Here is a 24,186-nt window from a genome sequence, read left to right as displayed (position 1 = left end):
ACTGACACAGATGCAGGAAAGTTATGAATGTTTATTTAGACAGGAATGGAGGTGAATGAAGAGTGATGGAGCTATTTATGTCGTACACTGGAAAAGACAGTATGTAAACAAACAGGAGTTTGAGGATAACTGCACATAAGAGGCTTGAAGCGTGTAACTAGCACAGTAATCTGGTTAAGAAAATTATCTGGTTGAGGAGCCTGGGTTTAAAAAACTGCACGGTTCATGAGCTGACAAGTGCTCAGGTAATCTGGAGCCAGGAGAGGGAACACCATAGGCCTTTTTCACAGTGGGAAAAGCACGAGTGTTAATAGTAGCATTAATGATGGCTGTATTCCATGTAGCTGCTTCAATTTCATGGTCCTGGTTGTGTGCATGCTGACTGCCTGTCATGGCTTTCTCAGACACCTGAATCGAGCAGAACCATTGTTAAAGTTATTGTTAACACCTGTAATTTTCCTCCTGTTAGAAGTCAAAATGTCCACTGTGAAAAAAGCCCATGCTCACTTCAAACACAGAGAGACAGGCAGGGGAACACAGGAGGAAAAACTAACTGTTTCTGTGACACAGACATATGTATCATGCACTATTCAAATTCATATATTTGAACTTTGCATACATGTCAGAAAAGAGCACAATTTTTCCATTTTGAATCGGGTGATTCTTTTGGACCAGTGTTTATGACATCATTGGGAAATGTGCTGAAAGTCCAAGTAAAGTTGCAATATCATCAGTCCACCATCCAAAGGTAAGTGTGCCAGAGAGCACCGTCTGAACATCAGTTTTTGTGTACATGTCTGTGTTTGCCTGCAGCCCAGACAGTATCAAGGTGAAAGTTGAGCTTGAAATGAGGTTATGTTCTGGCTTTGTTTTTTTGTGATTTTAAACACATTGCACTGAATTTAATAAAACTTTATTTGACCTACTTCATGTACCTACTTCACTCTGCACCGTTGCACTAGACACTATTTGACGTATAGGTTATATAGAAATGATATGTTGCTACTCATTTTTGTATATAGTAGTAGTTTACATGTACTATAACATTGACTGTACGGGACATAATAGTTCTGGGTTTATTTTTAACCTGGGCTATCTTTGTAATGCTTGTTTTAGCTGTGTGTCTATTTCTATCCTTCTGTGAATAGTTCTCTTCTAGTTCAGTTAGTACACTGACAGTAATCCAGAGTCAATTTTCTTGTATGTGTACACAAACATGGACAATAAAGATCAATCAAACTGAATGAAAGTCTTATAGATTATTTATGGATAATCTATTTTTTGGAATAATTCAACTTATCATTAAATTATATAAATGCAATTTGATTGATTTCAACTTGAAAACTACTGTGAGGAACTTTCGGTTTGTGTCGGTTTTGGCAGCCCCTGTGGACAAAGCCGCATCTCTTATCTCGTTGCTGATTTTGTCCTGTACATGCTTAATTGATGGTTTTGAACAAAAAATAAATAAATCTAATCCTGCTTTCTTGAATAGTCATACAGTATGTATCACTCACTTTAAATGTTTACCCTGGAAAATGTAAACGAAGGCAGCGTGCAGTTAAAGGTATAGTAAGAAGGATTTTCCTAGAAAAATAAAATATAGACTTTTACAAATATAATATAAATCATCACTTATGGGCCTCTAGACATGTGTGTTGGTGAGTGTGTTTGCAGACCCTTGTGAGACCCTTCCCTCTGTATCTATTCTGTTGTTTTACTTTACACAGGACATTTTCAGGAGGGGGCCTGATGTGGTTCCCTGAGCCAATCACCGGCTAACCGGGGGTTAGCATGCTAGCGCATAGGTAACCTGCGGTTAGCACGCTAGCACAACGTTAACTGTGATGATGTTGGACTTTGCTCGGCGGGGTGGCCGTGTTCTCGCACGAGAGAGTGAGAGTGAGAGTGAGCTTCTGGTGATGAATAGCCCAGGAGGAGGGGCCCAGTTTGAATGTGTTGTTGACAAAATGCAATAAAAAATCCTACATATTACACCTTTAATCTGTTCTTCTGACACCCCTACTGGCAGTTTCAGGCATTTAAAATAACCATATAGAAATAACCAATCTTGTCGCTGATGGTCTGGTTTGCTTTTGTAGGTCATATTGAGTAATCAGAATGAATTTCTTTTTGTTTCATAACCAGCAAAAAACACTCCTCACAGAAGCATTAATTTAAAAATGTATTATAATTACAGATGAGAGCTAAACCGGTGGCTTTAGGACCCGGGGCTCATCTCTCTGAGGAAGAGGGCGTAGGCTCAGCCAGCCGGTGGAGGAGGAAGGTGCAGCGACTGCCGATCTGCTCGCGCACAACCGCGAGGTCCTGACAGCAGCACGAGCGATGCGAGTCGAGGGTCGCGAGGAAACAGACTAAATAGAAACAGCTTGGCCGAGTATCGTCTTGTTTCAGCAGCAGTGTGAAGATAAAAGGCAACGCAGCCAGCATGTCGGTGCTCGCTCTGCAAGAGTACGAATTCGAGAGACAGTTCAACGAGGACGAAGCCATCCGATGGATGCAGGAGAACTGGTAAGGCTTCATGCTCGTTTTAAAATACCGGAATAGCTCATGTTTTTTAGCTCAAATTCAACGCTGCGTTTACGTGCTGAATGTGAATTATAGGCTGTAACGGCGCACATGCATCAGCCTCGTTCACCGGGATTAAACCTCGCTGTATCCTGTTATATCAGGCTCTCTGTCATCATCCGCAAATTGCTGCTTGTAGCCTATATCATAAAATGAACAAGTACACGCAGGCCCAACAGTCGCGTGCGATTGCATTGCTCATCCGTCCTTCACTAGACCCGCAGTGGCATCGTGCATCTTTAACAGGGTATAGGTTTTGTCCTTGATTTCCTGTGATTTATTCTCCCGGCATCCGTTATACCGTGATACTACTATTGTAAAGGTCATCCATGGCTCCAGCTGCCTCATCCATTTACAGTCAGCCACTGGCCCAGTGGCATATTGAACCAAACCTGGCCCCATGCTGCTGAACTACAGCAATCTTAGTCACAGTATCATTATAGTGTTGTACAGGAGAATGAAACTGCATATTGCATGTTATTATGCAGGCCAACGCTGAAAAAATCAACAAGCTATACTATTTATATTTAGTTCTGCATAGAAAAGGATAAGGGCTACATCTAACTTATCTCTTGTTATCACTATAAGTCATATTTTGTTCATAATTTAGACTGTAAAGTAGTCTAGAAAAGGGAAAAGTTTTCATTACAAGCTCCTTTAGTCAAAGGGGACCTTTTTGTCCCAACAAATAGTCCAAAACCTGAAAAAAAATCAATTTATTATAATCTAAAACAGAACATTTTTATGCTTATAAAGCTTAATGAACCGATAAATCACTACTGATAGTCTAGATATCTATAGATAATACAGATTGTTGGCAAAAGAAGTAACAGACAACACTGAGCATCCAAACAAATACCTTGCTGTGTACCTACTAGCACTGACTGAGCACCATGACTTAACATGAATAGCAATGAAAGTTTTGTTTGCCCAGGGCTGTGAAGGCTTTACACTTACAGCATACTACACTGATATTTCATTGTAACTACTGGTGATAGGTACATATTGCTCTGTGGTTGTGTGCACTGATGCATTTCATATGTGGGTCATGTGCAGGTTCAGCCCACTATCCATCGCGTGAACTCAGAAAAGGGTCATCATTGTCCAGGTCGGTGCCAGGTTGAGCAAAAAAATGGTTCAAAGCAAAACAAAATGAGTCATGCGTAAAGTTAGTATAGGCTTCATTAAACATTCAGTGGCACTGGGTTTGTAGAAAAAGCAGCACATGGTGAGCAGGAGGCATTCATCTGGCTTCTTCTGTCATTTGTTTGAGCTGGAAAGAGTCCCATATAGTATTTTATTTTTAACACAAATTCAGGTTGAGGAGAGCTCAGAACTCAGAACAGTTTCGTTCTTGTTCATTGCAATGAAATCTGTGTCTGTGTGAGCGAGACAGCATGGCAGTAATGTGTAGGAGCTGTCCTTTCCCTGGTACTGAGAACCGGCCAATCCCGTTCATCTTCTGATGTCTGCTGACAGAGTATTAGCCAATCACGTCGCAGCTGATCTGAGCTGACTTGTCTCTGCTGCTCCGGCAGTGGAGGATGTCAGACAGGGCCAGTGCACATGGCTGATAGGGGAGACAACCGCAGAGAATGGGATTTGATGAGTTGTTTATTAAATCCATAATTTCCAGGGAGAAAGTGACTCAGCCTGACAAGTTTTTATTTCTTCAGGGTCAGATAGAGAAAGGAAGAAAACAAACAAACAAATGAAGTAGTTTGGAAGAAAATACCAAACAGTGAAGCTGTTAGTTCAGCAGGACACTTGAAAGCCAACAGCAATGTCATTTATCATGGAGTGACATTTATCACATACCTTTACAACACACCTTTATTTATTTAGCCTGGGGTGAGGCACCATCAGCTAACCTCTACTCGGGAAATTCATACATCTAAACCAAATATAAGTTCAAATTAGATCAGTTTCTGTCTGTCAAATAGTCACTCAGGACTTGTTTTGATGTTTAACATATAATCCTCTCAGGTTCTGTGTATGAATTCCTTTTCTGTTTCAATTGAGGCCGCCATATACAGTCTTTGGTATAAGTGAGGTGTTATAAATTAGTGGGGTGAGGCCTGAATTGCAACATCATTTTCAGTCTGAACCTAACGGCTCAGCATTCACCCCCCTTGGGATGTGATTTCAAAAGTTCAGGATTAGAATCAGATACTGTATATAGATATATACAGATGTATATATTACAAGGTACTCTCTTTGTTCTAATGGTGCGTACCTTTACATAGAGGAGTAAAGAAACATAAATGCACGTTTAATTAGAAATATTTACAATAAGGAATCATACATCATCATAAAATATATTTCCATAAATGAAAAATATGTTTGGTAAAAGGATCTTCAACATAAAAACCCATGTACAGTTTTTATATACTCATCTGTCACTACGGGCGACCAGCTGACGACCAAAGATGGAAGATCTGTGTTGATAAATGACGACCAAGAAACCTATTCAGACCTCAGAGGTAAGACAAATGTATTATTTAACTTAGTATATCTCCAGGGATTGTTATTGTTTCATTGTATTCTTTGCAGTGTTGATGATGACGCAATTAGTGCTCACCATTAGTTATAACTAGCTAGCTAAAATGAGCTGCATTCTCTGCCTTCCATACTTCAAGCATAGTTTGTAAATGAGTTGTTTAATGAGTCTGAAATCACATTACTTTGTTTTCTCGAGGTCTTTAGCCCAGCTAATATCTTGTTGATTAAAACAGTTCATTTTCTATTCTCAGTGCAGCCTGAGGTGCTTTCACTTTTCATTACTTTTCACGGCCATACATGCAAAGTAACATGTTTGTCTTGTTGAGAGGGAAGATCCTCAGTTGAAGTAATGCACGTGTTTCACAACAGACACTGTATATAATATGCTGTGTGCATGTCATTGTTTTGCAGGGATGAATGGAGGCTGGTACACTGATCTGATGTGTTCCCTTGAGGCTGGCAGCAGACAGCTTTGCATTGTGAAAGAATAATTAGTTGCAAGAAGATCAGGAACAGGAAGAGGAAGGAGGGGGGCATCATCCTCATTCTCTGCTGTAACTAACAGTACAGAAGTACCATAGGTAGAAAGCAATACAATATGTTTGCTATACAATTGTAAAACATACATGTCGTGCATTTGTTTTCTATTTCCACAGCAAGAACAGCATGGCACAGGTGACACAGCTTGTCAACGTGACAGAGCATTCATCAATGGAAATAAATGTTCTGCGAAAGTAGATATTTACGGCCAAAGAAAACATTAATTTCAAAATTAGAAAGGTACTGCTGTCGTCAATGCTTTCCTGTCATTTTAAGGAGTGTCAGCAGCATCACATAGCACCTGGGGCCTGAGAAAGAAAGTGTAAAGTGAGTCAGGTGCCATTGCGACTGTGTCACATCAGCTTGAATTTTATTAAAGCCCTCTGTTAAACGCACACCCTTCAACTGCAGGTATGATCAACAAAAGACTGGCCCTGCTACAGAGAAGCCAGAGCAGGGAGTCAGACTAAAATAGCTCACTTGGTAATACAGTTTTAGAATGACAATGAAAGTTTTTGCTTTGCATATGACAGGATCTGTAGTTGTTGGACAGAATCAAACTGATCTTATCAATAGATTTTGGTCTATTTCACTGTCAGCGCTCCACTTAACTTTTCTTCCTTAAGTATGTTTTGTACTTTCTATTCCATTCTAAATTCAGTGATTGCATTTAGCTCATAGGAATTTCCTTTCCACTGTATTGCATGCTTTAAATTTGTAATCTTGAAGATTTCAGTTTCGTTCTCTTTGGCGCCACCTATGGCGATAAACGGTAATTGCGGGAGCACACTTCCCAGATATCCAGACAGGATCTGGTTGACTCCGGTTGTAGCATTTGATTGTCCTCGCTGACGGTCGGTTTCCTTTTTAGACTGTTTGCCTTCATCTGAGCGTCGAGTTTGTTTCTTTTTCTTTGGATTTTCACTTATTTTTGAAGTTGTATCTGTAGTCATCAATCTTTTCTTTGTTTGTTCAGCCATAGTAGATCACTGTTTACACTTGCAGAGTCCGGAAAAGCAGCCACTTAGCTCCGCCTACCCTCTCTGGCAGACCAACCACTGCTGGCTGATGGAAAACGCGTCACTAACTGGGCGCCGCTTGTGATTTTTTTTTCCTCAACATTCGCCACAGACACCCAGTCTGTGATACTGCAAATGCTTTTATCAGTTGGCAGTAAACTCAATCACCGTTGTGTTACGTCATTAAGCGAAAGATAGGGACTTAACAGACATTTATTTAAATCATTATTACTTTAACTTGTGTAACTGTTATTAACTGTTTAACTGTTGTTGTTGTTGTTGTTGTTAAACTGTAAGGTTGAGTTTTCGTAGTATGAAATTCTACGAGTTCCAATGTGGCAGATTTTCTGTAAAATACTATATTTTTACATACTGTTCTCTCAATAAAGAATGTTAAAATAAACTGCTCTTAAGTGGTATATTGCTTATGTGGTATGATCTTATCTTTCTACTGATGCCTATTTAGGAAGCTCAAATGCCTCACTGCATAGCTGCTGCCTCTATCTCTTTAGGTGCATTAGTATATTGCTGAACAATCTTGGAAAGCAATAGCAACAGATTTAAAAGCATATCATTTATCAGAGTGAGTGCTCACTGTATGACATGATGGAAAAATGTCATTACAGATAATCAAATGAGAACGATCTGATATCAGACTGCTGTGTAATATGCTTTTGAGGATTACGTACGACGAGCAGAGTGAGCATTTGCATTGTGTGAAGGTGCATTTGCATTGTGTGAAGGTGCATTCGGGATTTGCATGTTATTTTCCTCTCCTATCACAATGCATGTGGTGTGATTCTGTGCGATGATGCTGACAGGGCTGCAGCTCAGAAATGGCCTGTTATGTATTAAGATTGCCATGTTTTTGCAGTGCGGCGTTACTATCCAAAAAAGAGCTGTTTTACATTTTACCTGCTGACTCACTCTCTGCTCTCACACACGTCATCATGTCTCATTACCATGCAGGCAGGTTGCTTGGTTAGAAATTGTGTTCTCAGTTTTTTGACGGGCCTCCGGGACAGATCCCCGCAGGTCTCTGCACTTCTGATGGATCTCTGGTGGGTTTGGTCTGGACTGATAACAAGGGATGCAGAGTCTGAGAGCGATGCAGCCAGAATGAACAATGAGGTTTTTGTTGTTGTCTGCTTCCTCTATTCTGTCTGTTCGCATCACATTGCAGATAGTGTTGTGGCCAGAATGAAATGATTTCTTTCTTCGTTGTAAAGAATCCATGAGGGATATAGAAATATTGCTGTGTTAAGATGTAGGTGTTGCATTATACTTAACATTGATTAAGAAGTATTCATGCTCACTGACTAGTCTTGAAGGTCAGGTTCGGATTGTACTTGATGAGATGAGGAGCTACGTCTCTTCCTTCCAAGTATCATGTTACTTATTCAGCCCTCGAGCAGCCCAGCCTATTGTCTCAGAGATCCTGAGCCCCGCTGTTGAATGGATGAGGCCAACAGATACTCCTGTCTTCATTTTGGATTCGGGTCTCGTTGCAGTGGTAATTACAGAGCGTGTTTGGAAAAGATTTGGTTCAATAAGACTTGTAACTTTTTATCTGATTAATCTAGCTAATGGTGTTCTCTGGTTGCTCACATTGAACAGAAACTTGAGATGAGAGATCAGAACAACTCTTACAGAAATCCCAGATCCCAGCAGTTCAGGCTAGCAACTAAAAAATGATGCATAACTAATAGACACTGTGCAGAAGATGGGGAGCTGGTGGTTTTAGTGATTAATTGACTAAATTATTTCTCAGGTGTCAAACTTGAATCTTATTGCTGCAATAAGCTGTGCAGTGGTGCAATGGTCAGCGCTGTTGCCTCACAGCTAGAAGGTTCTTGGTTCGAACCGCGGTTCTGATGAAGCGGGCCTTTCTGTGTGGAGTTTGCATGTTCTTCTGGTGCATGTGTGGGTTCTCTCTGGGTACTCCGGCTTCCTCCCACGGTCCAGCGACATGCTCATTGGTTAACTGGTGACTACAAATTGACTGTAGGTGTAAATGTGAGTGTGAAAGATGTCTGTCTCTGTGTGTCAGCCCTGTGATTGAATGGCGATCAATCTAGGGTGTACCCCGCTTCTCACCTAATGACAGCTGGGATAGGCTCCTCCCCTGCGACCCTGAACAGTATAAGCGGTATAGATAATGGATGGATGTTGCAATAAGCAGCCTTCTTTTGTAGTCCATGTTATTTCATGCTCTATTTTAATGCACAGTGTTAGTGTGGTCAATCCAAAAAATCAACTGAAAGCAAACAACATTGTGTATTATAACGTTACATGAAAGAAAGAAATTAATTCTAGAGATTCCTCTTGATGGTCAAACAGTATAAATATACAAGGTCTTGCTTCTGCACGTTGCTGCCATTTGAACGAGAGCATCACATGATGATGCTGATCTCTTCTGACCATGTTCACCCAGAGTTCACCGCAGGCTTGCTGTTTGCTCGGCTGCTGTCCTTCTTCCAACTGGTGAGGCCAGAGATGAAGATGTGGGCTGGCTCTGCAGGAATTAAGGTCTGCCTGGAGTGTAGCAGCGCTCTTATGTCACTTTCAGATTTCATCGGGCTGTCATAGAAAAGCTTTGCTGCTAACAAAAGAGAGAACAGTTCATTGTATGGACTGTCTTACTTTGTATACATTGAGTCACTGTGCATGTCAGTTAAATAAACTGGTAATAAGTCATTCCTCAGGAGCGTGGCTGACCGTATTCAGCTCCTGGCGAAGTCTCATTGATGCGCATGGGGAGTGAAGGCTGGCCTGTGTGGTCGGATCCAACAGAAGAGCTACTGTAGCTCAACTGATGAAAAGGTTTCTGCTGGTTCTGATGGAAAGGTGTCAGGGCATCACAGTTTGTTGCGTATGGGACTGCGTAGCTGCAGAGCTGTCGGGGTGGAAGGTGGTTATAATGTTACGGCTGATCGGTGTATATGATGCTGACACACTCGGATAGAACAGTAACATTAGTCCAATCAGTAGGTTTTGCTATATAAATCACATGTAAGATATATCAAAGTTTCATGCCCTGATAACCTGCGATGTAGAACTTGTAGGAACAGGAAAGCAGCTACAAAGAGAGCGACATTGTTCAAATACTTGCCGACTGTCTTTGTACCTAGAGGATTCAAATGTATGTCTGCGAGGTGGCCGGTGAAACAATTATCCAATAGTTTCCTCCAAAATAACTTTCTTAACAAATCCTAGTGTCTATTTTTTTTCCATGATTAAAAAATATACTTTGATTTACGTTTGTTAGCGGTTTCATGTCCCTTTTACGGTTGTTCTTGGCACATAATCTCCATCAACTTTCAGTCAGTGGAACAGCATGGCTTTAACGCAGTACATAATTGCAATACTGCCCAATGCAGTTCCAGATATTTGTATGGGGTAACTCTTGTTTTGACCTGACATGAGTGCCATTATTTGGTGCTTTAGAGAACAAGACAGGAACAACATACTCATCAAAACATTAGTCCATAGCACAGCCAGCACCAAACAGTATCTTTTAATTAGATGCTTATTAAGATGGTGTTTGATTTAGGTAACATGACCCTCACATTGGTCAATATCTGGCATCTATCCAATATGACACAGTGCCACAAGAAGTCACTCCTCAATGTCAAGACTGGGTAAGTAAGTAACTGGTTCAAGTGTCAAACTGCATTTGAGTGATTCAGATTCTATCACACCAAAGGTGATGCTTTATCTCCAAGTGTCTTCAACATTGGACACCGATCCCACCGATCTGAGATGACTAGTAAAGTAAAGAGATGCGATCCAGGCACGATGATTCGGTGAATATACTGTAACACTGCTGAGGCTCGTGCAATACAGCCTTCTTACAAGCCATTTGTCTTGCTGCTTAAAATAAGTATGACTCAAGATGTTCTTAAGCACTTAACAGGCTGAAATAATTATCACTCAAGAAGAGAACTCTTATGTTTCAGAGCAGGTAAATATGGGCCGGCAGATGCAGAAAGAACTAAACCAGTGAGTGATTGTATCTTGTGTACTGGTTACTTTAAAGTCCAACTTGGGATTGCATGCTGTTAGTAGGGATAGATGGTGTGTTACTATCTGGGTTCTTCATGGTTGACAGATTGTTCTGTAATAGCTAGCTCTAATTCACAGCACCTCTCTGTCTTATTTAGAGGCTCGCTGCTCATCACTCGCTCTGGCACAGTGACTCTGATTGAGTTTCCACCGTGGTACATAAAGAAAACAGTGCCAGGGAATATACGGTTACACACACACTGGACTGAAGCGAGTTTGTGTTTGCGTGCACACATGCACGCAGACGCTGTGTTTTGCCTACAGTTGCATATGCCTATGTGACACTGTAAACACACACTTAAATGAGGCAGTGAGACTCCAGCTTACTGGCACAAGCGTGCAGACTCATCCTCAGACTGCAAACTCAGGATTACGTAACCGCTGAAATCTCCTGGACCAGCTAATACAGATCCAAGTTCCACAGCAGGTTATCCAGCAGCTTTACACAACAGTGTCAGTGGGGGAAGGGAGGGTCTGTGGATCAACACACTGAGATATTATGCAGTGTACTACATAGGATACATGAAAGGGTGTGGTCAAGTCTAGAACCACAGGGAGATAGTACTCATCTCTTTTAATTGTATGTTCTAATTGATGTTTAACCTAGTAGTTTAATGTTCAATTGAGTATGGGGTCAGATGCCTTGTTTTAACATCTGGAGCCTGCTACATGAAATATATAGTGAAACCCATATATTGATATTACTTGGCATTGACTGTTTTGTTGGGCTACAGCTGCACAGGGCAGCTCTTGAGGTATGTTTTTTTTGGCCTCAGATAGGAACACCTTTATTTTTAGATATGTCAGATATTCAGCAGGATTTGGCAACAGCATGAATGGGGCCAACGCCCAGCATCTCACTCAGCGCTTCACCCTGAGATAACAAATTCACAAGAGAAAGATATGTCAGCCATGCCCCACATACCTTACTAAACATCTCTTGCACGTTATTCAGAACATTGATCACGTCCTTTTGACTCGGTGGTTTTCTTTTAAACGAATATTTGAAGCAATACATATTCAAACAAATGAAGGAGCATCTCATTTGTGACCACGTAAGTACAGTAGAGGATTTATGTTGTTTTCCTTGAATTGAATGTTAAATTATAGTTAAGTACATCAAACTTATGGACGTAAAATTCCCATGTGAACAGAACAACCCTCTGTGAACAGCACAGGTTAACAACTCTCAGCAGATTACAATATCTATTAGATATTAAAGCTATAATCTCGAAGATCTCAGTTTCGTTCTCTGTGGCGGCACCTATAGCGATGAACGTTAATTGTGGGAGCACACTTCCCAGATATCCAGACAGTGTTGCATGTGTGACGTCCACGGTTCCGGTTGTGACTCTTTATTTTCCTCGCTGACGGTCGCTTTCCCTTTTAGAGTTTGCTTCATCTGAGCGTCGAGTTTGTTTCTTTTGCTTTGGATTTTTTTTGAAGTTGTATCTGTAGTCGTCAATCTTTTCTTTGTTTGTTCAGCCATAGTAGATTACTGTTTACTCGCAACTTGCAGAGATCGCAAAAGCAGCTGCTTAGCTCCGCCTACCCTCTCTGGCAGACAAACCACTGCTGGGTGTTTCAAAATGTGTCACTAACTGGGCGCCGCTTGGGATTTTTTTCTACGAAAGTCGCCACAGACACCCAGTCTGTAATACTGCAAATGCAAAGGCTTTCATCAGTGGGCCATAGGCTCAATCACCATTGTGTTACCTCATTGGGCGATAGATAGTTACTTAACAGACATTTATTTAAATGAAAATCTTTGAGATTGTTACTTTAATGACCTCCAGAGGCTTAAATTTCTAGCTCTGTCCACCAGTCAGTTTAGTACTGAAGAAGCCTTTTGGATGAGAGTAGAAACATCTTCAAGAACTTCAACCAAATCCAGTTGCGTTTTGGATTAAGGTTTAAATCACCATGACCTGGATGACTGAGAACCTTCACAGACACTCAGAACATGTATAATCTATGCAGTGGATCTGGGGCACCTATCATTTTTTAAAATGAAGCCACTGCTTCTTGCCGTTATTTGGAGGAAATCTCAGCTGGAGGAAAGCAGCTGGTTTCCAGCCTTGCAGCAAGCACAAAATCTCTGCTGATTGTGTTACTGTTCCATGCTGATCCTCCCCAAAAAGAGCTCTGACGTTGTAGTTTTTCATTTGTGCTGCCTCGGCCCCCTCTGACAAACAGCAGAGTCAAGCCTCCTGCCTCACCTCTTTAATATATTGTCCGGTGTAGGCATAAGTTAGGATCAGAGGGGCTACTTCTTTCTCTTTTTTCCACTGCGTGAAGCTTTTTTTGCAGTTGCATCCACATTGAAGTGATGTATAAATCACCATGTGATGTAAATCATGTAAATCACCAGACAAAGTTTGTTGTTTGTTTTTATGCAAATTGAAAAATGTCTTTTTTTCGAGCTTTGAAGACCTTAGTTTAACCCCAAAATACACGATAAATCCCATCCACAGCCTGGCATACTACAGTGGCAGAGCATGTTTGCAGATAATGCCTCGCAATCCTTTATGAGAAGTAAAAATGAAAACAAATGTTACGACTGTGGCTTCACTCCAAAATGCATTTTCTCATCTGTAGAGCCGCACGTTAGGAATAGTTTTATTCCTGATTTATGTTATTTTCCTGTTTGATTTTTTTAATAGTTTCTGATTCATTTCAGTTGATCAACTAATTGATTAGTTGATAAATCATTGCAGATCTAGTCACCTGTCTTTTGACAGTTCATCAGCTGAAAGCTGAAAGTTAGGGGTAGGACAAACTATCGATATCCAATATATCACTGGTGCCAGATGTCGATATGTTGCTTTAAATAAAATTCAGCGTTCTAAACAGATCGACAATTTGAGTCACCGCACCATTGTTTATCTCAAATCTGTCAAACTGACACCCAGTTGCAGTGAATAAAACATTGATTCTGCACTTCACTTTTTAGGGGCATTTTATATTCTTTGGTTAATCAGATATCCTGATATGATATGATTGTCTTGCAATAAATCAATTATCGCTGTATCGTGATATTATCGTTATCGTGGGCCACGCATTGCGTATCGTATCATATCGTGAGTTACCCTGTGAGTCCCATCTCTACTGAAAGTGTTAGTTAGCAAACTCTGTTCACCAGAGAAAACTCATGTTCACTTAAGAATATAAAACCTATGATATAAAGTTATTTTTGTCTACACATATCTCCAGTCCACTCTCTTGTTCTCTGGGATATGAGAGGGTTCTATTTCCCGAGATAGAAATAGTCTTCATTTTCATAAAATACATCAACCATATAACTGCTGTGGTTGGAACAAATATCCAGCAGAATGTGTAGAGAGTACATGACACTTAATCGACAGTGTCTTGAAGCTTAAGTCGCCCCAAAGTGTTTGTTCCAAAGCAAAGACAGAAAGTGTTTATAAGAAGCCACAAATCTCTGCAGCTGGTGAAGCTATTTGTCAAATGCTTGTTATGGATCAATAACTCTTTTGTGCCCCCACAAATAGTCAGTCTATTTCTACAAAGTGACAGAAGTGCTGTTGGTCCTTGGATCATAAAAACATTCATAACTTTTATGATGTGGTTTTATTTTGTAAGTAGTGAAACTTCTTCTTTTAGCAAGTAGTAGGAAATCCTGTGTTCTGTGAACTTCCTGGGCAGATCTGAATCCTGAAGGTCAGGACGAGAGCTGCAGAGGCACATGGGAGCATGAAGGGCTGATGTGAATTCACACTGATGTCTCAAATAGATTCCTGTGACTGCAGACAGGGCCTGGCTGCAGCTGGCACTTCACAGCATTAGCAAAGACAACAGCAGCCCCTCCCCCACCCCCTCCGCCAACCTGTCAGCCTTGACCATGCCCTTGGGTTTCTTTGCCCTTTTATAATTTTTAAGACAGCAGGGTAATCCATCTTCTAAACATACTTCAGTAGCCACGCACATCTTACCCTTTTGCTTATTCTACTTGCACATGATGAGGATTGAACTCAAAATCCTCCAAATATATTCGAGCATGGGCTGGATCACAAAAGAACGCACCTTGCAACACCTTTTAACTGAGTTTTTGTAATCTCTGTGGCTAAAATAATCCCTCACATGTGGTCATGTTCCACACTTATCTGCGAAACTCTTATTTATCCAGTAGGTACAAGATAAAAATGTGGAAAAAATCTAAAATAAACTTAAATAACAAAGAAAAGTATTTCTAAGTGTAAAAAGATGAGTAAGGTTGTGTTTGGTTAAGCACACGGGGAATTAGTTAATACAACACTGGGTTTATCACATGTGATGGATTTATTTCTTCAGATTGCTTTTATCTGAAAAGTTGTATGTTTTCAACACAAATGTGAAATGTTGCAAAGAAAGCAAATCATTGTGTCTGAAAAGCTGCTAAAATACTTTAAAGGTAGAGTAAAGTTTGGTTTAACAGTATAACGGTGGTGTTAAGTGGCTCTTATATATCTATGCAAAAACATATTGTGACAGTAAGAACAGCAAACTGACTCACTAACACCCTTTATATAACAAACTCTATCAAAGTTAGCTAACATTAGCTAAAATTAGCCTCCATAACCTGCGAGTCATGGGAGACCAAGGAAGATTGACGCAGCAAAACTTCTGTATCAACTTGAGAAAGTGTGTTTAATGCTCACGATTGAAAGTGTTAATTTTTTAGAGGAAGAATTACGTGAAATTATTACACTGATTATAAAATTATAAGATATGTTCCAATGATTGATTGGTTTGTACTAGCTACAGTAAAAAAGTGAATGGATGCCATCTCTAGCAGGCCATCGTTAGACTTAAAAGGTATATGACAGTGTCATAACTTGCACCATATATCGCTGTGACCTTCCAGCCTGAACAGCAGCACCCTGAGGGGGCTACAGAGATTGTTGCTGCTATCCAGTCCTCCCGGCCTAACCACAATATGTAGGCCACTGTGCATTCCTCGTTGCTCTGCTCTCCCCTCCTTCGTGTGTAGTTGAGAAACAGTGATGTCATTCTGCAGTCCAACCCTGTTGTCATTCTGTGAAAGCAGCTCCTTTTTGACTTTGACTGTACTGCTTTGTCCTTTGTTCTGTGGAGGTGGCCTAAATAAGTCTGTGGGCATCCATCCTGCGAGAACAGAGAGGTGGCATCCTTCATTCTCTGAATGCTGACACACAATGAAGTCCATTATTTTAAACAGCTGACTCTTTTATTGGAGTTCTGTTCCTATGTTCAGTGAGTTGTCTGATTGGGTATTGTTATTACAGCACTAGTTTGAACTTCACATTCTGAACATCATTTTCCTTTGAATGAGGAAAGATAGAGCAAAAAAAAAGGATCACATTTGACACGTCTTGCAACAGGTGGGACAGGCAGGTTTTGTATATATTTTCGATATTCTGTTTAACATTACTGACTCTCCAATATGGCTGCCACATCAACAATCTTGCAAACTAGGACCTTAAAAATTAACATCATCTTAAAAATGCTTCTGAAATAGACTTTGCATGACATTAGAGGGGCTTCTTTATAATCACAGCCCTGTTTCTCCAGTTTTGAAGTGGCAAAGTGCCCTGTTTTTTCTCTCTTACCTAGCTTCACACCTGATCAGCAAAACTATGTAGGTTTTTTTTTTATGTTCTCTGCTGAGGCTGCAAAACAGAACAGGATGGGTTACTGTCGGCAGCTTGTGTAAGTCACGCTTCTGTGAGAAATGTTTGCCTTGGTATTGTGAGTTTTGCACATACCATTTTAAACTAGGTTGCTACTATACTGTGCTGTTCATTACAAAGACACCAGACCTTGAACAAATAGTCCTATACAGAAGTTTACTTCTCTTTTGTATAATAATACAATACCACTTAACGCTCTAAATAGGATCATTTATTTCCTTACCACTGAGTAATACGTTATAATTATTATATTTGGTATAATAATTAATTATTTGGTGATTGATTTCAGCGTCATGTTATCTTTCTACAACCTCTAAACAGCCGCACAAAACAACACCACAGAATTGGAACATGACTCTTGGGCTAGTTTTATGCAACTCACCATCCCCAGGGCTATTTTTCCCTGAGCTCCCAGAATGCCTCATTCCTGCTGCCTGTGCACTGTCCTCTGAGAGCAGACTTGATGTTTTTATTTATCTACTTTTCCAAGGGTGTTGCAGTACGTGTTTATTTTATCCAGCACCGCAACACAATCACACTTGTCTCTGTGTCTGGCCACTGAGCAACCACTGCCCACTGCAACCTTACATAAAAAAAATAAGTTTATTTTTACAAACTTTTTTGGCTAATGCTGCTCCAAACTATTACTTTGCTCTCTGTCCAACAGACCAAACAGTTTCTGAGCAAAGCTGTTCCACTTTCAGGCAGCAGGCCCCACTCCTCTGTTAATCCTACACAGCATCCAGTCTGTCAAGTCAGACCACCTGCTCTTTGAGTTCTTGGAAATGTTTTCTTTAGATTTGGTTGGGCCAGGTGGCGTTACAGCAAAAGTTTGCTATTTAATGTGGCGCAGCAGTGATCTCTGATAAGTCAATTAAGACGTCACAGGATGGTGGGAACTGGAACTGAATAGAAGCAATAACTGTAAACTGAAAGCTAAGCGTTTAGCGGGAGTCGGAGCTGGACACAAATCATTAAATCGTTACTTCAGGCGTTGCTTGGGAAGTCAGTACCGCCATTGTTTGCGTTGTGTAAACAGTCTGTTGTGCTTCTTATTGTGAAGCTGCTGGAAGAGGAGCAGTTGGAGAAGCAGACTTTTGGTTGTTATATTCAAACTAGCGCAGAAAGATTTATCACAATAACGTAATCGTTTTCAGTCAATGTCGATAATTATTGCTCATATTTAATCCTCTGTTTTAATAAAGACCAGGAGAACAACATTGTTCTTACATAGCACCCATTTTTCTCAGTCCACGCGCTTTCTGTTGTTGTGTCACAAGTTGATGGTGCAACTGAACATCACACGTGTTACAAAACTGGCTGCTTGCGTGGACTCCTAGCAGCTCTATTATAGAGGATGATTGACTGGTTAAAAGCCACAGCTATGATTTCATCCTGTTTTGCATCTAAAGCATTTAAATGAGACCATCAAACATGATGTTGAACAGTTATTTATTGCTACAGATGAATCTCTCTGTTGTTATATCTTGTTGAATCCTCTCATTTGTCGCAGGATGTCTGTTAATGCTAACTATGAGCTGCCCATGATTACACGATGCGATTGTATGAATTTTAAGCAGACTATTCCTGAAAAACACCAAACACAATCAGCACACTAACCTGTGTAGGTAAAGGCAATAAAGAGTTAAAAAAAAGGGGCTCATGTCAATCTCTTTACATCTTTGTGTTCACAGGAAGAAGTCCTTTCTCTTCTCCGCACTCTACGCTGCCTTTATCCTCGGGGGCCGCCATGTCATGAAGCAGAGGGAGAAGTTTGAGCTGAGGAAACCGCTGGTGCTATGGTCGCTCACACTCGCCGTATTTAGGTGAGAAGATGTTTACATCTGAGGCAGGAAATGCGTATCTGTATAGTATCAGTTTTATTCAGTGTGAAGGGCAAACTCTTTAATCGGTCAGTGGCCTAATAAATGTGTGGTCACTAAGTTTAGCTGTTCCAACAAACCACGAAGATTTTCTCTGGCTTTACTTTTGTCATGAAAAAAAATTTATGATTTGTATTGTACATGTGAAAAGTAGATTTTAACTAATGAAATAATAACAGGACATTTTCCCACATCAGTGATTTCCTATGTCTGTTTAATCTCTCTGTCCTTGTAGTATATTTGGTGCCATCCGTACTGGAAGTTACATGACGTACATCCTGATGACGAAAGGGCTTAAACAGTCAGTCTGTGACCAGAGCTTTTACAACGGGCCAGTCAGCAAGTTCTGGGCATATGCCTTTGTGCTTAGTAAAGCACCAGAACTGGGTAAGTCAAGACCTTCTTGTGGCCTCACTCATGTAAAATTTGGACTGTGCATTACGTATAGTTGACAATAAACTATTGTCCCTGTTTAACCTAACAGACAATCAAGTATAATTTCGTTTTGGGACTAAGATGCACTGCCACAGCAGAGCTATGTGCAGCTTTGTGGGTTTACATAGTTCCTTTATCAAATATTTTTTGCATATTTTAGAGCAGTTTGAATCACAGCTTGTGATTTTGACTGAGACCAATGTAATGATATTCCCTGTCCTCCTGTTCATGTCCACTCTATCATCTCCTCTTCTCTAATTCCCCTCCTCCCCTATGCTCTCCTCTTACCTCCCCATCTTTCTAACATCCCAACGTCCTCTACTTTACCTGTAGGTGACACTCTCTTCATCGTCTTGAGGAAGCAGAAGCTCATCTTCCTCCACTGGTACCACCACATCACCGTGCTGCTCTACTCCTGGTACTCCTACAAAGACATGGTGGCTGGCGGCGGCTGGTTCATGACCATGAACTACCTGGTCCACGCCGTCATGTACTCTTACTATGCCTTGCGGGCGGCCGGCTTCAAGGTGTCTCGCAAGTTTGCCATGTTCATCACACTGACCCAGATCACCCAGATGGTGATGGGCTGTATGGTCAACTATCTGGTGTACTCGTGGATGCAGCAGGGCCAGGAGTGTCCATCCCACATGCAGAACATTGTGTGGTCCTCCCTCATGTACCTCAGCTACTTTGTGCTCTTTGTTCAGTTCTTCATTGAGGCCTACTTCAGCAAGTCCAAATTAAGGGCAGCAGCTGCCAGCAAGAAGAGCGAGTAAACAAATGCCATAAGTATGGGAAGAAGGGAGATCATGAAGAAAAGGGAGTTGGAAATGGAGAGCAGGGACCATTGACTTAAAAGAGTCTGTTTGGTTTTGGAATGATGGCGGAGGTGGCATGGAGGCTTGGGGAGTTTGGGTGGGGTGGGGGTGGGTGGGTCAAGAGGATTGCTGGTGTTTGTGCTTGAGCATCACTATTAATGTGCAGATCTAAAATGCCTTGAGCGAGGTGACATCTCCGTTGAGGGATGGTGAGAAAGCAGCGCCGCGATGATCAGAAGCCATCACAAGTTTGTCTGCCTGAAGTTAAAAAGCCCCTTTTTGAATTCACCATGAATAGTTTTTAAAACCTAGAACATAACAAAAGGACAAAATCACCAGATTAAAAAGAATACATCTTCAAAGAGCATATGTTTACTTGATATTAAAAAAGGAAATTAATCTGTACATATGAAGATGGATGGAGTCAGCGCTTACTTAAGCCATCTAAGTATGTTTTTGTCTGTCGTCAGTGTTTGTTGTTTTGTTTTTGATCTGTCAAAGAAAAGGTTTGAGACACTGGTGAGTGTGTGAAGCGGCTGAGTGTTGGAGGTCGAACTGATGGGGTGAACGGCACTGTTTCTTCTGTGTCTTACATTGCAAAAATGCGATATTTTCTCAGGTCTTAGGTTATCTCTTTCTTAATATAATATGCATATCAATATAAAGTAGACATGTTTAACATCAGCACCGGTTTACAGTATGGCTTATATACATCCAGTATGGCTGAAAGTATGAATGATGATGGACTGACAGACTCAGATGATCACACTGCTCCTGGGCATGATGGGAAACAGATGCTGACAGTGCCCTGCTTCACCACTCGTCATGACCTTCAGAAGTTGCCAACCACACTTGGAAAATGACTTGCCATTGATTTCCAAATGCTTCTCTGTGTTTGAGGGTCCCTACCAGTGAAGAAAACCTTGTCTGTTGGACAACAAAGGTGTAAATGGAGAACAAACATATTTATGTTTAGCAAAAAAAGAGAAAAAAATCAAACATGCAAATTGTTAAAATCTGCTGTATTGACTTTTAAAAAATAGTATGTATCTTTAATGGTGTCTGTTGTGCTATTGTGCATTTGCACTGTATCAATGTCAAAAACAATTGTTGCTGAAAAATGTAACGTATGAACAAAGAGTGTAAAAATATGACGTGCCTGGGGTGTTTTTTTGTCTCAGTACATGGCAGGTTTTTCAGCACTAATACTTGGAAAGGTTCATATTTTAAATAGTTGACAACAAGCTTGCATTCATGTCATACTTTACTTTGTAGCAGTAATTCCAAACATAAGTAAGTTGATTACCTGCTAGGGACTGGTTTCACCCGAGTCCCTAAAGGTGACGTGTCAACTCTGGATAAAATTGGCCTGTGGCAGGTATAAACAGCATGCATGGCTTGAGTAATTAAGCTAACTGTCTCAACCAATTAACTATTTCACAGTTGCTGTTGGACCTTAATACAAAGGTGTACACTACACATCCACTATACCTGGTCTCCCCTTAGAGGTGCAATAAAGGGACTAACTGCATTTGTGTAAAACACTGATTAATGGACAGATCTTTTACTTGGACAGTTCACATTTTTTGCTCACAATTAAGGTGAGGTAAACATTTTATATACCTTTATCTCAATTTTGGAACAGGACAAGTATAAGGTCCCCCTGAATTATGATCATGGCCATTAAAATAAATAAATTAGAAATGTGTTTCAGTACATGCCAAATTGTGAATGTGTTGATAATACGACCTAGTAAAAGACCCAGAAAGTTGTACTTGCATCCTGTGTAATGTCAAAAGCCAGTAGAACAAATGGATTCAGATGCTAAATTCACATATCTTCTCTCTTCAAATATGACATGGCCTTGCTTCTTTTCATATAGACGAAAATAAATAAATGAATAGATAAGAATAAAAGAAATAGAAATAAAAATGTGGATAAAATGAATAGATAAAGAAAAATAATACATAAATACTTAATAAAACAAATGAGGTGAACCGACCGTTATTATAGTAATACAAAAATTGGAAATAATAATCATGATAACTATATTGACAGCTATAATACACCCACTGCAACAGTACTTACCTACAGAAAAGAAACAAAACAAAGGCACAAAATAATGGCTGTTTTTAAGCATCATGGTAGGCGGAAGTAACCGTCAAATCCATTATCGTGCTATGGGACTACAAAATATGTCACTTCCGGCTACAATGTTTTTGAGCGAAAAGATTGACAATGTACTGTGACATCTAGAAAGTAAAACATAACTTTACAGTTTGTTTATAGTGGTGCGGAGAAGATGTTTTGTTAGACTGGATCAAGAAACATAACAAACTTTTGAGGTGTCTTCAAAATATGTGGTAAGTGTTGCCAAACATCCTGCAAGGCTTTCAAAGATATAATACGCTTAGCTAGCTCACGCAAACGTTAGTTAAACCTGTGTGGCTGCATTTTAAACTTGGACAAAAATAGTATAACCCACTTGGAAATTCAAAAAAACGTCTCCTAGCTGAGTGAAGCAAAGTGCTAACGGCTAACTCTCGCTAATTCTACAGCGCCAATCTAAGTATGCAGTGTAAGTCAATCTGGTATGTCCTCCTTAAATATTGTTGTAGTCTTTATGTTAGTATTTAATAAATTGCACTATTAAATGAGAAATTGTATGGCTACTTTACGGTCTTAAATATGAAATATGTAATACAATTACTGTAGTTTAAGACAAGCAGCATCAGAACATGAATAGACAATATACATTGCACACATTTTAATTATTAGCTTGAATATCACAGGTGTGTAATGACCCGATGACTGCTGTGATTTTGTCAAGAGTTGCATTAATAATACCAGTACGCCGTGAAGTCGAAACCCTAAATGGAAATCACCTGCAATGAAGGCTTGAGATGTCGGTTGTGTGAAATTGATCATAGTTCTCTATAGCTGTGGGCTAAGTGTAATGCAGGGGCAGGAGCAAATTCATTGAAATATATCATACAGCTATAGTATGTAGCACCGTTGCAAAATTACAAACCAAAGCATATTATTGCCGCACAGATAAATCACTTTTGTATATTTTGGCAAGATCGAACAGGACGTTGATTGATATACCTTTTGTTAATAGACCTCCTGTCTTTGTGGTTGTCACATCTAAGGGTAGAGAATGTTGTTATACAGGGTGCACTGGATATCATAAGGTTTATAGTCTGTTCAGTATCGGTCGACTAATAATAGGTTATGGAGTACTTGTTGTACAGGCAGGTGTTGTAAGTGTATTGGTTTGACCCTGTAGGGTTATAAAATTGTGCTGCTATTGTCTGTGAAAGAGATTGCATACTATTGACTATTGGGGCATATTTCTGATGTTTATTTGTTGCAGAAACTCAGTTGGCTTATTCTTTGCAGCCTTTATTACCATGAGTTTAATCTTAGACAAACTGTATGTATGCCTGCAACAGTAGATTTTATAGTAACTTTTTTGTTGTATATTTTGTATGATAATGGTCACGAGTGTTTCCAAAAATGTCCATCCTGCAGAGCTATGTCTGCATAAGTGGCTACTAATGCAGTATTGTATCACTTTGTTTTGCATCAGTGCTGCTGAAAAACACTGTATTTGAATAGGCAAATAAGGCCTCACAAAGTATTTGTGACAGTGGTCTGAATTTGATTTGATTTAAGTTTAATTTGTATTCACTCTTGTAGACAGCCATAACATGATCTGCCACAGAAAGGTTAAACCACAGGTAATCCCTTCCAGTTTTTTGTGTTGACGTATATGTCAAGCACTGCCTACAGGTGCATTACTTTATGAAGTTTTTCCCATCTTCACCAGGTAAATCTAAGTGTAAAGTCTTTGATTTACATGAGAAAAACAAATGGTCTCCTACAAATGTGACATATTGTTGAAGCAATCTTCTTTCTGATTGATTGCTGCTATTGAGACTGTCGCAGTTTCCCCAAGGCTGACCTCAAAGTGGTTTTCCTTGTGCGCCATCGCCATCTGCTGGAACAATCACAGAAAACCTTTTTATGTGGCAGTGTAGCACAAAACAAAAAGGGCATCACAGATGTGTTCACCCAGTTTTCCTTTTATCTGAACACTCCCGATGAAATCCAGTTGCAATTGTTCTGATGATTTCAGTGATTCTAATATTTGACACTTTATGTTTCTGCATCACTTTATGTTTCTGCATCCTGGCTGTAATAGCCTATGTCTAGATACCTGATCATGTAAATTGCAGTTGCAAAGGCAACTAATTTATCAGCTTTCACTAAATAAATATTGGTTTCTAGAAGTCTTGTTTAAAATAAGGAAGATATAGGCTACAATTTATTTGCCCCAGTATTGAAACAAGGCTCAGTTTTATATATTTTTTACCCTAAGAAGAAGCAGAAACAGTTAATACTACGGCTGAACGATTTAGAAAAAATATCTAATTGCAATTATTTTGACTCGTATTGCCATTTTGCATCGTCTGTGTATGATGTGTAGGCCAGAGCATCTCTGCAACACAATATTTAAATTAAAATGTTTCTTATATACTATATATTATATTACGATTTCGATTGTTCAGCCCTGAGTTTGCGTGACAAGGGTCATCTTTAAACATGATAAAATAAATGTACTTTATATTATCTATACGCAGTTTTCAGGACAAAATGGCTC

The 24,186-nt window shown here is 40.0% G+C and overlaps 1 protein-coding gene across 1 annotated transcript; it reads left to right on the top strand.

Annotated features, from left to right (window-relative positions):
• The first annotated feature begins 2,282 nt into the window (after positions 1 to 2,282).
• Positions 2,283 to 19,606, top strand: elovl6 (ELOVL fatty acid elongase 6). The gene is made up of 4 exons (XM_069670590.1): positions 2,283 to 2,532; positions 18,079 to 18,210; positions 18,503 to 18,654; positions 19,036 to 19,606. The coding sequence occupies exons 1-4, from the start codon at positions 2,450 to 2,452 to the stop codon at positions 19,476 to 19,478; spliced, it is 810 nt and encodes a 269-aa protein (XP_069526691.1). The 5' UTR covers positions 2,283 to 2,449; the 3' UTR covers positions 19,479 to 19,606.
• Positions 19,607 to 24,186: the final 4,580 nt, after the last annotated feature.

This window comes from Semicossyphus pulcher, unplaced genomic scaffold (assembly GCF_022749685.1).
Source record: "Semicossyphus pulcher isolate SPU_LCO1_2020_fin unplaced genomic scaffold, fSemPul1.0.p SCAF_2, whole genome shotgun sequence".
Taxonomy (NCBI): Eukaryota; Metazoa; Chordata; class Actinopteri; order Labriformes; family Labridae; genus Semicossyphus; species Semicossyphus pulcher.
The sequence above is the reverse complement of the archived record's forward strand: the minus strand, read 5'-3'. Positions and strand labels throughout refer to the sequence as shown.

Coding starts and splice junctions, on each gene's coding strand:
- elovl6 (XM_069670590.1), top strand. CDS start 2,450: ATGTCGGTGCTCGCTCTGCAAGAGTACGAATTCGAGAGACAGTTCAAC. Junction 2,533..18,078: donor CGATGGATGCAGGAGAACTG/GTAAGGCTTCAT, acceptor TTGTGTTCACAG/GAAGAAGTCCTTTCTCTTCT. Junction 18,655..19,035: donor TAGTAAAGCACCAGAACTGG/GTAAGTCAAGAC, acceptor CTTTACCTGTAG/GTGACACTCTCTTCATCGTC.